At 39.1% G+C, this 17,702-nt stretch overlaps 2 protein-coding genes across 5 annotated transcripts in view; one reads left to right on the top strand and one right to left on the bottom strand.

The window, feature by feature from the left end:
* Nucleotides 1–2,273, top strand: part of zrsr2 (zinc finger (CCCH type), RNA-binding motif and serine/arginine rich 2) — a 42,007-nt gene extending 39,734 nt beyond the window's left edge. For both annotated transcript variants that reach the window (XM_078559569.1, XM_078559570.1), the window contains exon 12: nt 475–2,273. The gene's annotated coding sequence lies outside the window, so the exon portion shown is untranslated. The remainder of the gene's footprint in view (nt 1–474) is intronic.
* Nucleotides 2,274–3,397: 1,124 nt separating this feature from the next.
* Nucleotides 3,398–17,702, bottom strand: part of LOC144691466 (AP-1 complex subunit sigma-2) — a 51,518-nt gene continuing 37,213 nt past the window's right edge. For 2 of the 3 annotated variants that reach the window (XM_078559572.1, XM_078559571.1), the window contains one exon: nt 3,398–4,828. In XM_078559572.1, coding sequence (XP_078415698.1) covers nt 4,781–4,828 — 48 coding nt within the window. In that variant the 3' untranslated portion in view covers nt 3,398–4,780. Of the gene's footprint in view, nt 4,829–9,870; nt 12,285–17,702 lie in introns of those variants that run through there. The other variant, XM_078559573.1, reaches the window with a different exon arrangement.

The raw sequence follows: 17,702 nt of genomic DNA on the forward strand, positions 1-17,702 counted from the left end.
GACCTAATAGAGGCTTTCGAGATGAGTGATTTTGATAGAGATTGAGAAAAACTACTCTAATGAGTGGGTCAATAACCAGAGATGATAGATTTAAAATCATTGGCAAAAAATCCAAAGGGAAAATGGGAATAAATGTTTTCATTCGAGTTGTTGGACTCTAGAACGTGCCATCTGCAAAGGAAGGTGTTGAAAGCTGATTCCACAAATAATTTTAAAAGGGAGTTGAATGGATACTTCACGATGAGGAACTTACAGGGTAAAACAGGATTAAGCATGGCCGCTCTTTCAACAGACTGAATTGCTGCCCCCTGCTGATTGTGAATAAGATTTTAAATTTTGAAAAAGCAAGTTAAAAATTTCTGAATCATCACCTGGCGCAGCCCTGTTGATTGTCCTGTCAAATCTTGGTACATGTGGGAAATAGAGTCAAGACTACTGTGGTATGTGACAGGTAATTTTTTGTATATATTTCAGAGTTGTGATTTGTCACAATCTAAAAGCTTATGAAAAATGAAACTACATAGATCAACTGCAGAATCAAGAAAACGACTGAGGACAATGCACAAACTCCATTTTTAACAAACTCTCATCCTTTATGTACATTTTGTTTTATATTTGTTTTGATAAGTGTTAAACAATCATCAATCGATATTCTAGACATGTATTTAAAGTCTTGGATTAAAGTTCATTATGGCCTGGTTCCTGATGTAGTCAAACAGTATTTTAAATATGTCGACTGCAAATTAATCAGGATAATTGTATAGTGTATAATATTTGCATTATGCATCCTATCCAACATGAGACCTTTGCTAATGAGATATACTGTATATGTCTACTTTTGTAAAACCAGAATACAGAATGAGAATTCTTTTGTAAGAATTTTTATTAATTTTGCAAATTCCATTGTACTTGACCCTCACTTATCACAAAAGGGCATGGTGTATTACATTAATCTGGTTGTTCAAAACTAAGTTTTATTTAGTTTTTCATTGAATGTGAGTGTTGCTGACAAGGTCACATTTATCCCTAATTGCAGTCCATGTGGTGTAGGTACACCCACAGTGCTGTTACGAAGGGAGTTCCAGGATTTTCATCAATGATAGTATCTCCAAATCAGATGGGAACTCCACCATCTCCTACTCACATACCATGTGCCAATCAAGTGGATTGCTTTGTCCTGGATGATGTCAAGCTTCCTGATTGTGGGAGCTGCACGCATCCAGGCAAGTGGGGAGAATTCCATCACACTCCTGACTTGTGACAGCCTTTGAGGAGTCAGGATGTGAGTTACTCTGCAGAATTCCCAGCTTCTGAACTAAACCCAGACATTTTCCCTTTTCACTACCTTAGTCACTTCAAAAAAAATCATTTGTTAGGCATGACCTACCCTTTACAAATCCATGCTGACTCTGATCAGTGTAAAACTTTTGTTCAGTCATCCTATCCTTCTAGGCTCTAGTAATTTCCTGCAACAGATATTCTCCAAGTTTCCTTTTCTCATCATTCTGAAATAGCAAAGTGACGTGCAATTTTCTAATGTAAATGAACAGTTTGCAAATCAGAACTTTGGAAGATTATAGTTGGGGAATAGTGTTCTTACCTACGTCCTTTAAAACCCTAGAATGGAAACCATTTGGTCTTTGATGTCTGTCACTCTTCAAGGCCATTATTTTCTTGCTGGTTGCTACCTTACTGTCAGCTGTTGTGTTAGCATGTTCTGATTAACATTTGGCTTTCCTCTCCTGGGACTCCATGTTCCACAGCAGCAGTGCTGGTGAAGGAATGGTCTACCACCACTCACACCTTGTACATCTCTGGGTTGGGAGGCTGAACTGGCAGCCTAGCAACTCTAGGCCCAATCACCACCACAGTGTTCAAGATCTCCTGCAGCTCACTGAAGTGCTCAATGGCCTCCACTCCCACCACCTGAAGAACAGTACTGGCTCTGCAGGAAGAAGAGGGCTGAAGCAGAGAAGCCGTCCAGTAATGTGACAAGCATCTATGACCAGGGTTGATCTTGGCTCATCATAGAGCAATCAAAAAAACACCTGTTCTTGTAGATTTATTTTCATTGTATTTTGTTTACCTTACTACCTATGTTGTGGGATTTTCTTTGGTCTTTTGTTACCAGTATCTATATGTTACAAAAGCAAGTCCAGGTGACTATCTTGAGAACACAACATGGACTTAGTTGTTTTGGAAGAGGTTAATATTGTGGTAGTGTCTACAAGAGGAAGCAAAACAATGACATTAAATGCACTCATTGTTAATTCACTGATAGCTCATTTTGTGTAACAATGCTATTCGGGAACAAATTTGCATTTATATAGTGCTTTTCAAAACTATCAGACATCCCAAAATACTTTACAGCCAACGAAGGCTGTTCAAATGTGGCAGCCAATTTTCTCACAGCAATGCAATAATAACCAGATAATGTTTTTGTAGTGTTGAGGGATAAATATTGACCTGGCCACCAGGGAAAATCTCTCTCCTATAAAGTGCTTTGATTTCATGTCTCATAACAGTGCAGCACTCCCTCAGTATTACAGTGGAATGTCAGCTGAGATTTTTGTGCTTGAATTTGGGAGTAGAACCTTGTGACAAGAGGCAGGAATGCTACCACCTGACACCTAAAGGGAGGTCTCTGCAGTGCAGTTAATTTTTACATAGACCACATGGCATACAATTTGCTGGGTATGTACTCCACTCTAGTCTCCCCCCATTTTATCTACATCTTGAGCTTTTTGATTCCCTTTTCTCCCATGTACTTAGAATGCTTTCAAAAGGAAAATTAGATGGAGAAATGGAGAGCCACACATCCAAATTTGCTGAGGAAAAAATTATTTCTTTGACTTGGGCTGGGTTCCAATTGAATCAGCATTAGTACCCTAATCAAAAAGGCAGGGTGTCACTGCAAATAATGAGCTATTGATAAACTCCTGACATTGTCATCCTTGTTACTCATCACGGTCCCCTTTGAAGAAGTGATCTTTCCCATGATTGTTACCAGAATTGCGTACTGCTCAAAATAAGGGTCTGGACAACAGTCATTCTGCTATTGAATCCAATTGACTTCGATTCTTTTTATATCTCAAAAAATCTGTTCTCACAAGTATCAAGCCAGAAAGACATTGTAAATGACAGAGTAAACCAGAAGAATGTATTTGAACCCTATTCCTACAGAGGGGGGAAACAGTAAATACCTGAAACATCTACAAGTCACCCATAACTATACCCAGGCATCAGGCAGACTATGTAAAATCACTGAGGCAGTTAAAAGGTATTTTCCATATTTATTATAGTGAAATGCACTTCAATTATAAATCAACTGCATTGATTCTTTAGTGAATTTACTTTAAAAAATGAGTCAAAGTCTCCAAAAGGTACACCAGACATATTTTATATTACAAATGACATTTATTATTTTGTCTCTTGTACATTTGTGTTGTAATACTTTCACTGTGGTTCATGAAAAATGAAGACATTAAACCACTGGATGACCACACAGCTTTATGCCAGCATTGGCTAGTCAGCAGCATTTAAACGGATACATGCTTGCAGAACACAAATTAGTTAAGCTATTGACTAATTGACCAAAAATGAATTTAAACACCTGTAAACCAAGTTGAACGGCCTGATTTGGCTTGAGGAACAAGATTGTTTTTGAAACAACATTGAATAAATCATCACCATAAGACCAAGCTCAGTTGAAAAACATACAAAAATGTTTCGGAGAAACTCGAAATTACTCACCACTATTGAAAACTATAATCATTTGTTTTGTAAACTGACAAAACTTTGATTTCTTTTTACATATTTGGAATAGCAAAACTATATACTGTATTCATAACTGATTCAAACCTTTTTAAAATGTAAACTGATTAGTGTCAAATGAAGCTTCAGCAATGTTTCTGCTGATGAGGGGCAATAGTGCCAGATATCAGAAGTGAAGCTCAGACCTCAGAAGAACTGTAGGTACCACACCAGTATCAAACGTTACTCTACATAATTGAAAATTGATTTTTTTTTTACATGATTACAACACACTACTGAACTAAATCCCTTTCCTTATCCCTCTTAAATTGCATCATGTTGCACTGATATGAGTGACCCTTTTAAAGACAAATCTGATTTTGAGATTATTAAAATTACAAACTGAACCAAGCCCATGGATGTAGGCTGCAAAAATGCATTTAAAAAATAAATTAGTTTTCAAAACACAAAAATAGTTGTCAACACTGGTTGCTTTGGTATATTGTGAACTTTTGATTTTAAGCACAAACTGAGGCTGGAACATATGTGATACAAATGAAAAAGATGGCACCTTGCCACTCTGAAGAAGGATTTTCACTTTAGCAAAAAAGAGGGCAACTTGTATTTAACAATAATTGATAACAAACATCATGTCCGATTCCTCGAGCCAACTAAACAGTATCAACATGGGGAGGTCGGTTTGTATAGACCTGCTAGTTTGCAGCTCGTGTCACATACTGCAAATGGTCGCACTGCTCAGAAATATTAATTTTCATTGCATTTTGTAAAAAAGGAATCATTCTGTCAAACTTATGAATTTAAGCCAAGCCTCCATTTAACTCAAATTTTGAACTCAAAAATATCCCTTTTTTTTTAACATAATGAAAAATGTTGGAAGTTCAACTTCTCTAACCAAAACACCAAAAAAAGTAAAAAGACTGCATCCTGCAACAGTAGTCAACATTACAATCAAAGCAGTGAAATCTAGATTGAAATATTTGGGGTAAGATTCACTTTAACGAAAGACTTATGTGAGTCCAATTTCTTCCAGCACGCTACGGGGGGTCTCAGCTTCCTGTGGAGGCAAAATTAAACATTTTGGTAATCAAATTTAAACAATGAATTGGTGTCGGAGTCAAATTATGTGCACAAAAAGTGTAAAAAATATAAAAATGGGAAAATGAGGATAATCACTAGAAAAAGATGGTGTGTTTGGGGGTGCCATGTATAGAACGGTTTTTAAAAAAACCTGCCTTTTCCAATTTCAATGTTTATTTTCTCCAGTCCCTCCATTAATGCAGTACCACAGTAAAGGTGATAGGCAAGGAAGTTCTTTTTATATCTGGAACTAGGTACTCAGGAGAAATGAAAGAGCAGCCTGCAGTGACATGACCTATTAACTTCCCTCCACTGAGACAGGGTCTGGCTTTCACTTTACATTCTCCCCACCCATAAACTGACTAAGATCAATCTCTCCAACAGGGAACTGAAAGTTCAAATCCAGATGGCACAATTCCAACCAATGGGACACTAGCGCACTTTGTTGTATAAATGAGGGTGGGAAGATAGCTGAAGTTTCAAAAGCAGTTAACACTTTACAAATAGAGTGAGTGGGTATTATTCAGCGGGGTAACAAGTTTGGAATTCACAGGCGATGCATTATTACAACTTACTTTGGCATCCTAATTAGGGATGTGGCAAAAGGACAAGAAAGAAAAAATATAAGCATGCTGAAGAAAGATGGAAAGTATTGTTATCCAGTTATTTATACTGATTAACATCTCACTGGTGCAATCATTTACATCATGCCCACAATTTGAGAGGGGAAGGTAAACAAAGGAAGACTGTGGGGGTGGGGGGGAAGAGAGGGGGTTCAATCACAAAAATAATTTTGCACCTCACAAGATGTTACGATACTGTTTTTGCTAACTCAAATAAATCCTACACTTCCCTTTGAACTTCTGAGCCTAATGAAACAACTTAATAACTTCAAAGAAAATGATAATTAAAATGGAGAGTAATCAGTCTCATAAATAACCCCAAGGAAGAAAGCTTCAGAATAGTGATCCAATTTGTGTGTCAAATAATGAGGTTAGTGACTAGGAGTGACACTAAACTATCAATGTCTTCCATTTATGATTGCTAAAAGCATACTTAAAGCTATCGAATGAAACAACACAGTATTTAAGCATGCACAGAAAACATTGAGAGCATGAGCTGGTAGGTTAACATACTAGTGTGTCACAACTAGAGGGAAAGGACATGAATTCATTGCTCATAATCCATAGTGAGTGCCCAACCTCAGCTAGGTTACCTGTGACAAAGTATCAAGCAGCTGAAAAGTACTGCTGCAGAGGACAGAGGGAAGAGTTACCGTAGGCTGCTCTCGCATGCCTCCAAGTAGAAAGGTTTGCTAGACAGTAAACTGCCCATTTACCCAGTTAATAAATGGTGTGCACAACTGAAATTAGAACATTTTACTTCAAGGTTACTTCCTGTACCTTCAATTTGGCTGATTCTTCTCTGTGGTGACATGAACCATGAATATGACAACTTGGAAGTCAGATTTAAAGATGGGAGTGAAGGAGCTGCAAATAAAATCTGAAGTGCTGAGTAGTTCAAGGTACATCCAATGCTGGGCACCATTCTGAATAAACACTCAGTGAAAAGCACCAGAAATGTTTGAAGCATGAACAAATCCACAACGATGACTATAATGGATATAAACCGTGTCAGAATCTCCTTGACAAGTGAACTGTCCCAAGATCTTTAGCAAGTTTAAATTGAACTAATCAACTAAGCAGCAGCAAAAGTTGAAGAAAATTAAATATCCCGTGAACAAAGATCTACTTTAGAAGTAGGTTAAATTAGCTATTTACAAATGTTTCCCATATTAATTTTGAATAGAATTTTTCGATAAATAATTCTGAGATACAAGCTCAGCTAATGTTCCTATAAACTGAACACAGGATCTAAACTGGAATAGGAGATAGCTGATTTTTATGATTTTGTCAGGTTCCAGGTGCCAAACTCTTGCATAATTCTATTTGACCCCCTGCCGGTGAGAAGCAGGCAGAATGAGCTATGAGGTTATTAATTTTAAAATGTTTGGGGAACTTCTAAATGTCATTAATCAGTTCCAAGGTAAGGGTCAAGAAATGTTTAAAGTTAGCCAATTAGATCAAAGGACTTGCCTTTTAACATGGCTGTAAAGTGCGACTGGACCCATTCTGTATAGGAGATTGAATTTATTCACGTGCTGGCATACTTAGCCCAGCAAGAATCAGCACAATGTATCTGTATCATATAACTTACTTCGATACAATTTTTCATCACAGTCTCAAAGCTGTAGTTTACCAATTTTGGACTCAAGTTTGGGAATTCATGCATTCTTCATTGTGTCTTTCTAAAATAAGTTGATGATTAGTGTCAAATTATCGGATGTGTTGTGCTTTGGATCTGTGGTCACAAAGTGAGCTTGCCATCGATGCATTTGACCCTACAATTTCTGAGCGACTAATCAGATTCACAAAAATTGTCTTTTTTAAAAATGGGCTGAAGTAGTAAACATGTAGAGCTCCCAGCACAAACTATAACCTTATTCCGTTCAACAGTGCCTTCCAAACATGCAACCACGGCCACTGAGAAGAATAACAGCAGCTGCACAGAAACAACACCATGTGCAAGTTCTCCTCCAAGTCACTCACCATCCTGACTTGGAAATATACTGCTGTTCCTTCAATGTCACTGGGTCAAAATCCTGGAACTCCCTTCCTAACACCACTGTGGGTATACCTACACCACATGGACTGCAGCGGTTCAAGAAGGCAGCTCACCACCACCTTCTCAAGGGCAACAAATGCTGGCATTACCAGTGACACTCACATCCCATGAAAGAATAAAAAAAAGTAGACACACTGGACACGAGATTTGCACAAAGCCTAACCTAACTAAGCAGACTTCCTGCATGCAGCTGTGTATGAAGATACCCATCTGAACTTCAGGAAAAACAGACCATAAGAACAATAACCCATTTAACAGCTAGAATTCAAGACATGAAAAAGCTTTATCATAATTTTAAATGGGCTGACAGGCTACTAATTTGACAACTTTTAATAAAAAGGCAAACTCAGCTTGATAATAAATAAAAACTGCTTTGGAAGGGATTATCCCTGTGATTAATGTAACCTCCCAGTTTAGTTTGGGCAAAAGCATGGAGCAGCACCCTCAAGGTCTCATATCTTTGAATTGTCTGAATGTATTCTAATCGATGAGGAGACAACACTCTGGCATGTGTTTCATACTCCAACAACAGCATTTATAAAAGGATTATACGGTAAAAGAGAACAATTCTTATTAAAAAGTTAGGTGACAGTATTTAAAACCAAGACACAAAATTGTTTGCAAACACCAAGCAAGTGCTTCATAGCAAACCTCACTTTTTTGGTACAGAAAAAAATTGGTTAAAAGATCATGGTGGTATCCAGAATCAAAAGAGAAGTTTTAAAACCTGCCTCCCAGAAAAACATTGTTTAATTGTTGATGATTAGTTTAATTGGGGCAGTAATGCTCAATCATCTCATATATTAAAGCCTAACCTTGGATGGCCATGAACTTGCAGGAGGGAAGCAGAAACTATGGAAATTGGTAAGTGAGTAGCTAAAACAAGGTTATGTTTTTTTGTTCATAGACCTTTCAAGGCAGGTGCTGACGCTGTTCATCATGACCGTGCTCATTCAGCAATGTCACCATTTCTAATCAGTAAAACACCTTAAATACACAACAGGTTAGCAATTAGAAGCTTAGATGCACATAAAACATAGCCACAGAAAACAGCATTTGATGCATGCAGGAAGGTTTTTATTTATAACATGCCAGAAGCATGCGCTTTAGAGAACATAAGCTTAAAGCAAGCTGTTACTTACAATTACTAAAAAAAGCCATGAACAATTTCAGTCAGCTCAATGCACAGCAACAAAGGCCAAAAACAATCATAGCAGAACTTAGAAGCAAACATCAGTTAGTGTAAAATATACACTTTTAAAAAAGCTGGAACTGTGAAAGCAGACTTGATCCCTGAAATGTATCTTTGTACGTGGGGACTGTAATATTACCTTGCGTAAGGTAACTCTTCCTCTTCTTCCCCCCACTCCCCTGTCCCCCAACAAAATGAAGAGCTCTACTTGGGTCACAAATAAAACTGCATCAATCCAAGGCTGATAATGCAGAAACATACTGTTAAATTAATTCATAGTGCTACAAAGATGAGTTAAAACAAAAATATACTGGGAATAACCACAGTATTTGACTACAAAAGAGCCTTCAGATAGTCTGTGATGATTAACAGGCTTGAAACTACATCAACTCGTTATCTGATATAGTTTATAACATCTATCAGTGAAAACTGAAGCACTGCCATCTACAGTTTCCACATTCACTTCATTGTTCATATTTCAAACCAACAATGTGAAGGTAAACCAAGAGGCTGTTCTACAAATCTATACTTCAGGCTCATGGTAAATTGATTTGGATGGAAGTTGAAGCATTCAGTGCAACTCCCTGGGTATGCTCATCTGTAATCATCTATGTTACAGAAAAGTATACAGCATATTTGCAGGGTAAAAAGCCGAGCAGTTTTAAACTCTCAGCTTACAGGGGTTGATATAATAACTTTCCTGAGAAGACAGCCTATGAAAGGCAGGCAAATATTTGTTGATGCATATCCCAGAAGGGAAAGCAGTATTGTAGACCAATTGCTTACCACTAGGATGGGAGCAACTCCTGTCTCTTGTGAGGCTGGTGGGAGCAGGGGGAAGAAACTGCCTCAGGCACTATTTGAAAGGTAAATGTCTCTTGAATTGGCAACAGACTTAATTCACTTGGGTCAAGAAACTATCCAGATTATTTCTACTCCAGATAGCAACTTCAGAGAGATGCATGTAGGTTTGATTTGTTCAATGGACATTGCAGCTTCCAGTAAAGAAGGTAGTGTTAAGTTTATAGCATGAGAATGAGATGCTTTTACTTCGAAACTCCCAAAAGGAAAATTAAATGCAATAAAACTTGGTTAATAGAAAAATCAAGGCTGCAAAGAATATTGTTGTGTACCAAAGAAGCAGATATATACATTAGGCCATTGTAATGTAACCTATTGCTCAGACACAGTGAGCGCTATTTCTGGGAAATTTGGAGTCAATGCTTTTTCCCTGATCAGGTCCAAATTAATGGTATTTTGCACAAAGAAACACACAAGCTTTTTATGGAGGAGGATAGAAGATAGATCTCATCTTCTAACTCATTGCTTCAACAGGATCCTTTGTTACAAACTTGTTTCACAAGTAGAAAGGGTCAACATTTGTACACAGTTTTATTCAGAAGAGACAGGGAAAGAGTACGCCCCTACCTATGCCACTGACATGTTCTCACCAGTCCACACTACTGCAGCTCTAGCACTGGTCCCTCTGCTGCTTTACAATTTACATTTATGCCTCAGATGCCAAAACTTTGTGCTTGCTCATTTATCTACATTGCTAGTGCTTTATTCACACCACCTTGTGACCAAATCTCCCTAGAGCCACTCACTGATTGCATTCTCCGCCATTTTCATTTTGCACCCACTTTCTTTGCTGACCATAATGATAAAGTGGGGAATGTAAAGGAGAAAATATATATAAAATCGACCAGGAACAAAGAAAAACATGAATAAAACAAACTGTAAAATTACACTGGACACTAAGACACAGTAAAATATACCAATCCCTCCACTCAAACAAAATATTCTGCCTAACTCCATGCATGATCCAATAAACATATCAAATTGCTATCGTTATAAAAGGCAGCTTCACAGCATCAGGTTACATTATTAAAACTCAAAATTATGTAACCTTATTGGAATAATAGGGCATGGCATGGAAAACTCCTCCAAACTGATCTCATTCCAGCAGCATTTCCTCAGTCTGAGGCCAGCATACCTTCACCATTAACTCTGCTGGGTGAAGTGGGGCACATGGATAATCCCTGTTTTCTTTAACTCAGAACACTACTATATATGTGGAGGCCTAATACACACACACCATGGCAGTCAAGAGTTTGAAGAAACCAGATTATCACTAACTGTCAAACCACATTGCCGGTTGTTTCAAAAATCTAATACTGTAATGATGATAATACACACAGTTTGGTATCACAATTAACACGTGAAGCTCTGAACAAAAACACTTGGCATTGGTACAGAAGGTATGAAGCTACCTTGTACATGTTGGACAGCAGAGGGAAGAACAGACAAATTGAACATCTCTTTGGTAAAGCTACGATGGCACTAGAGTAAAAAAGTGATCCCAGCAAGACAAAATAAAAATGCCATGCTTCTTCTGGGGAGGCCATAGTTAGGTGGTAAAAGTATCTTTCCCTCCCCCTTGATATTCTGAACCTACCCTCAGGAAGCAGTTCAGCATGGCATGCATTAACTCTCTCAAAGCTGCTGAGCATCACCCTCTGATATCCAGAGGGGGAAAGAGGCGAAGGGCCAAGGCACAATACAGTATAAATGACATACCCACTACAAACCACTAAAGGAGCTTTACTGAGAGCCAGTGAGCTTTCAACATATAACCCTATAAATATAGAGGCCAGAAACTATGGCCATGAAAGAATGTCAGTCAAAAGTTTACAGTTAAACTGAATATTTCAGCTTACTGTAGTTTGACAGTAAAATGGTTTAAACTTACATTTTATGAGTTAATTTTCTTCAGCTAGCAAATTAAGCTAAACCCAGAAAGGGGAGAGAGGACAATTGATTGACCAAAATTGCCTATATTAACACCAAAGTGGCAAATAGTTACTTTTCTGTGTTCCAAGTCATCAATCAGTTCCAATCCTGTCTTACCCATTTGCTATATCCCTGAAGACTGAAGCTAATTCTAAACTTGTTTTCATTGATTACCATATTCTGCAGGCTGCTATTACAAATATCATCTCATCAAAAAGGTGCAGCATCCATCAATAACCATTCATAAGGGCTTCTTGTTTGAAAAGTTAGTGAAAATTCAGTTACATTAACCATAGATGTCGCATGAAACAAAGCTTGAGGATCGTCAGAGGAGGCTAAACATAGGGGTAGCAAACCTGCTTGTTGCATATTAAAATGGCAGTGAACCCAAATGAAACAGGCCCAGTGCCAGTAAATCTAACATAATTAACGTTGCAGCTTTATGATTAGAACAAAGATTACAAAGAACAAGATTGCAATGAACAGAGCACAGACATAAATTGCATATAAAAGAAAGACTTGCATATATGTGGCGCCTTTCAAAACCTATGCACACTAGACTGCTAGAACACAACAAAGAGCAAAGCATTGATGTTCTTGTTACATTTAGTTATTTGCGTTATGTTCAATTGAACAGCTTCAAACAGCCCAGGACAGCATTCCAGCAACAGCAAAGCAGCCATCGTCACCTCCTCCAAATCACCACCGGGCAAGATGAGCCAAGGCATTAGTACACAGGAACATTAAAATATTCGTGGCGCGGCTACAGGGGAACAAAAGAAATAAAATGCCAACATTGTCTTGTGTAAAGAGCATGCAGATCATATTAACACTTTAACAACTGTGGGGTGAAATTCAGGGTCAGTATAAAAAGATAACATGTACAGATGTTAAACTCCTGGTCCGCCCATGCAGAATGAATTCCTAAGTGCTGAAGCCTGTCACCATGATATCAAATCAGAAAGCAAAACGCAGAAGGTTAACAAGAGGCAGCACATACAGCATGCTGAAACAAGGATGCTGCTTCATTAAAAAGGCAACTTTTAAAAATATATTCTACAGACACATTACATTGATTAATGAATAGCAAACCACCAACAGCTAGGATTGCTTAAGCAGTTAATGGCTACATTCACATATCAAAAACATTGATGAAAAAGTACAATGTGTTTGAATGGCAAAAGGAAGACTGGGGAAGGGGGAACGATATCTTAACATCCTTTAGCATAGCAGGACCGCATCATACCACTTACACATAGTTTCATCTCAAATCGAGTTACCCACTTGTCAATTCAAGATGAGATAAAGAGGAGAAACTCCATATTTACCTCCCAGAGACAAAGAAAATCAATTTAAGAAACAGAGAACACCTCAAATAGAAAGCTGCTCTGTTCGAATGGCTGAAGAGAAGAGATGGGCTTTGGGTTTAAGTCCCTTAAGTCAACACAAAGTGTTAACCCATCTATTCTCTTCACACACAAAGGGAACATTCTGGAAACACACAAAATACACACAGATTTACCTGGATCTATGGAGAAAAATGACCTGTACAGTTGAATACAAATACTAACCTGCCTTCCCCCTCTATAAATGCATGTGTATTGCCAGCATGTCCTGTTTTTGCATTAGCCCTCCAGGTCAGTTATAGTAAACAGATAGCTACACACGAAGGCCCAATTTCAAATACACAAAAGCTTTAAGTTATGGAAAAAGAACAAAAATGAGAAATGAGTTTTGGCATTCTGTATGGATTTTTGAAATATACATTTTATACTGGTTACAGTTTCCTTATAGCCTCAGTCTCAACTTTTAAAGGTAAAATTATACTAATTTTTAAAGAAAGTTCCCAACCAGATTTCCATCCTTCAATATATCCATTTCAATGGATGTAGTCGATTTAGATTTTAAGGAAGTGCTTGACACATAGAAAGCTGGTTAATTGAGGCTCATGAAATAGGAAGGTTTAGATAAGATAATGGCTGAAGGATAGAAAACAGCAAATCATGGTAAATGATTGTCTTTCAGGCTGGATAGTAGTCAGTGGTGTTTCCCCAAGGGTCAGTGTTAAACCACAGCTTTTTTTTATATAAGTGACTTGGATACTGAAATTCAGGATAAAATTGCAAAATTTGCTGATGATACCAAACTTGGAGTTGTGGCAATCAGTGAGGGTGATACATATACAGGTTGGCAAATTGGCAGGCAAGTGACAGATGGAATTTAATACAAAGAAATGTGTATGTATTTTGGCAAAAGGGATGGGGAGAGACAATGTAGATTCAATGGTACAGTTCTAAAGACTGTAAATACAGAACTGGGGGTGCGTGTGCATCGATCTTTGAAGGTGGTATGACATAGTGAGCAAGTAGTTAAAAAAGCAGAGGGATCTTGGGCTTCATAAATAGAGGCATTGAATACAAAAGCAGGGAAGTTATGCTGAACCTGTGTAAAGCTCTGGTTACGTTACAATTAGAGTAGTGTGTCCAAGTCCGATGACCACACTTTAGCAAGGATGCTAGGGTGCTTAAGAGGGTGCAGAGCAGGTCTACCAGAATGGATCCAGGTGAAGGCCGAGAGAAGGGGTGCGGAAGGGAGGGAGAGATAGTGGCCCAAAGAGGGGGCGGGCGAGCGAGCAGGAAATATAAAGCTTTGAAAGGTTCTTTGAATATTTATACATTCATAGAATCAGAGAAAGCTTACGACACAGAGAGGCCACTCGGTCCATCATGTCTGTACCAGCCGAGAAACAAGCCACCCAGCCTAATCCCACTTTCCAGCATTTGGTCTGTAGCCCTCCAGGTTACGACACGAGGTACATATCCAGACACCTTTTAAATGAGTTGAGGGTTTCGGGCAGTGAGTTCCTGACCTCTACCACCCTCTGGGTGAAAAAGTCTTTCCTCATCTCCTCTCTAATCCTTTTACCAATCACTTTAAATCCATGCCCCTTAGAAATTGACCCCTCTGCTCAAGTAAATAGGCTCTTCCCATCCACTCTATCCAGGCCCCTCACAATTTTGTACATCTTAATCATTGCTTGGTTAAAAGTGCTATTGATGCAACCTCATTAAAAATGCATTTCCTTTTATTAATGTAAAATATTCCTAATATATATTTCAATAGTCCTGGAACTCCCTCCCTAACAGCACTGTGGGTGTACCTAGACCACGGACTGCAGCGGTTCAAGAAAGTGGCTCACCACCACCTTCTCAAGGGCAATTAGGGTTGGGCAATAAATGCTGGCCTAGCCAGCAATGCCCACATCCCATAAAATGTTGGGATAAGGGTTTCAAGCTGCAGATGTGTTGGTGGCTGTATAAATGGCTATTGTTCAATGTGTGTTTCTCTGTTGGAGGCCTGTGTCTGTGCTGTTTTAAAATAATCTGTTTCACAGATTAATGATCCAAAACAGAACAATCAGCCACTGTCTACTGCATCACACCTTTGCCTGGCTCAATGAAAAAATTATTCACAAGCTTCAGTTTTCACTTGTAAATTGCTGCAGAACTAGAAACATTAAAAAGACTTGCATTTATATAGTACCTTTTCATACTGGCTGGGCATCCCAAAGCATTTTACAGCTAACAAAGTGCTTTTGTTGTATTGTCAATGTTGTAAAATAGGATTAGCAACACTTATCACACCAAAGTTTTCATAGACAATTTTTTAAGCATGAATATCAGCACCATTACTGATCAAAGACACACTGCAATTCCATATTCTTTTTCATTTAGGAATAGCCTCTACTCTCACAGTTTACTTAAAGGTGCTGGACCTCAGAATTCGATTTTGCTATTCTAAGATGTCACTTTAAATCAGCTGCATTCTGATTTTCCTTTCTGCTCAAGCGCTGAAATGGCGTTTGAAACTGGAACCTTCTGATTCAGAGGCATCAGTGCTACTCACTGAGTCACAACTGACACTTACTGTGGAAAAGGGTTTAGAAGTTATTCAGAGAGAGATTGAGTTAATGTGAAGCTACGATTAACCAATTTGATCAAGTCACAGGATTGATTGCAAAGGCTCTGGTCTATAATTGAGGTTAAGGTAGGCTCTCATTAACTCTGGTCTCTAACTGAGGTTAAGGCAGGCTCTGTCAACTCTGGTCTATAACTGAGGCAGGCTCTGTCTTTAACTCTGGTCTATAACTGAGTAGGCTCTCGTGTTAACTCCACACTGTTCAATGGTGAGGCAACATGTGCAATACTGTTTTGATTGTCATGCCTCCAAAAGAACATCACAGCATCGACAGGTGGCATAGTCAACACGAACGATTGCAACAAAATAAAACAGGACATTATTAAACTTACAGAATGTTGTGGAAGTCGCAAACATATTTCACTAGAAACAAGTGAGAAGGGGTGCATTTTCATAGGAGTAATAGAGAGGCCACAAATTCTTAAATAATAAGAATTTAAATGGAAGCTGCTGTTGACGAGCTGGGCCCATCAATTTTCTCTTTACCTCTCTTGACTGTCATAGAACAAAGAACAAAGAAAAGTACAGCACAGGAAGAGGCCCTTCGGCCCTCCAAGCCTGCGCCGATCATATTGTCCGTCAACTAAAACATTTTGCACTTCCAGGGTCCGTATCCCTTTATTCCCATCTTATTCATGTATTTGTCAAGCTGCCTCTTAAACACCACTTTCGTACTTGCTTCCACCACCTCCTCTGGCAGCGAATTCCAGACACTCACTACCCTCTGCGTAAAAAACTTGCCCCGCACATCTCCTCCACACTTTTCTCCTCTCATCTTAAATCTATGTCCCCTAGTAATTGACTCTTCAACCCTGGGAAAAAGCTTCTAACTATCTACTCTGTCCATGCCACTCATAATTTTGTAAACTTCTATCAAGTCGCCCCTCCGTCGCTCTAGTGAGAACAATCCGAGTTTCTCCAACCTCTCCTCATGGCTAATAACCTCCAGACCAGGCAGCATCCTGGTAAACCTCCTCTGCACCCTCTCCAACGCCTCCATATCCTTCTTGTAATGTGGCGACCAGAATTGCACGCAATATTCCAAGTGTGGCCTAACCAAGGTTCTATACAGCTGCAGCATGACTTCCCAGCTTTTATACTCAATACCTCTACCAATGTAGGCAAGTATGCTATATGCCTTCCTGACTACCTTATCCACCTGCGTTGCCACTTTCAGTGACCTGTGGACCTGTACACCCACATCCCTCTGCCCGTCAATGCATTTAAGGGTTCTGCCATTTACTGTATAATTCCTACCTGTATTAGACCTTCCAAAATGCATTACCTTGCATTTGTCCGGATTAAACTCCATCTGCCATTTCTCCGCCCAAGTCTCCAACCGATCTATATCCCATTGTATTCTCTGACAATCCTTTTCACTATCTGCAACTCCTCCAACCTTAGTGTTGTCTGCAAACTTACTAATTAGCCCAGTTACATTTTCCTCCAAATCATTTATGTATACTACAAACAGCAAAGGTCCCAGCACTGATCCCTGTGGAACTCCACTAGTCACAGCTCTCCATTCAGAAAAGCACCCTTCCACTGCTACCCTCTGTCTTCTATGACCAAGCCAATTCTGTATCCATCTTGCCAGTTCACCTCTGATCCTGTGCGACTTTACCTTCTGTACCAGTCTGCCATGAGGGACCTTGTCAAGGGCCTTACTGAAATCCATGTATATAACATCCACTGCCCTTCCATCGTCGATCATCTTTGTCACTTCCTCGAAAAGCTCGATCAAGTTAGTGAGACACGACCTCCCCTTCACAAAACCATGCTGCCTCTCACTAATACGCCCATTTGCTTCCAAATGGTAGTAAATCCTGTCACGAAGAATCTTCTCCAATAATTTCCCTACCACTGACGTAAGGCTCACCACTGGCCTGTAATTTCCTGGATTATCCCTGCTACCCTTCTTAAACAATGGAACAACATTGGCCATTCTCCAGTCCTCTGGGACCTCACCCGTAGCCAGTGAGGATACAACGATTTCTGTCAAGGCCCCAGCAATCTCCTCCCTTGCCTCCCTCAGTACTCTGGGGTAGATCCCATCTGGCCCTGGGGACATCCACCTTAATATTCTTCAAGACGCCTAACACCTCCTCTTTTTTGATCTCAGCATGATCCAGGCTATTTACACACTCTTCCCTAGACAAATCGACCGCTAAGTCCTTCTCTTTGGTGAATACTGATGAAAAGC

The sequence above is a fragment of the Cetorhinus maximus genome, chromosome 16, assembly GCF_964194155.1.
Source record: "Cetorhinus maximus chromosome 16, sCetMax3.hap1.1, whole genome shotgun sequence".
Lineage (NCBI taxonomy): Eukaryota > Metazoa > Chordata > Chondrichthyes > Lamniformes > Cetorhinidae > Cetorhinus > Cetorhinus maximus.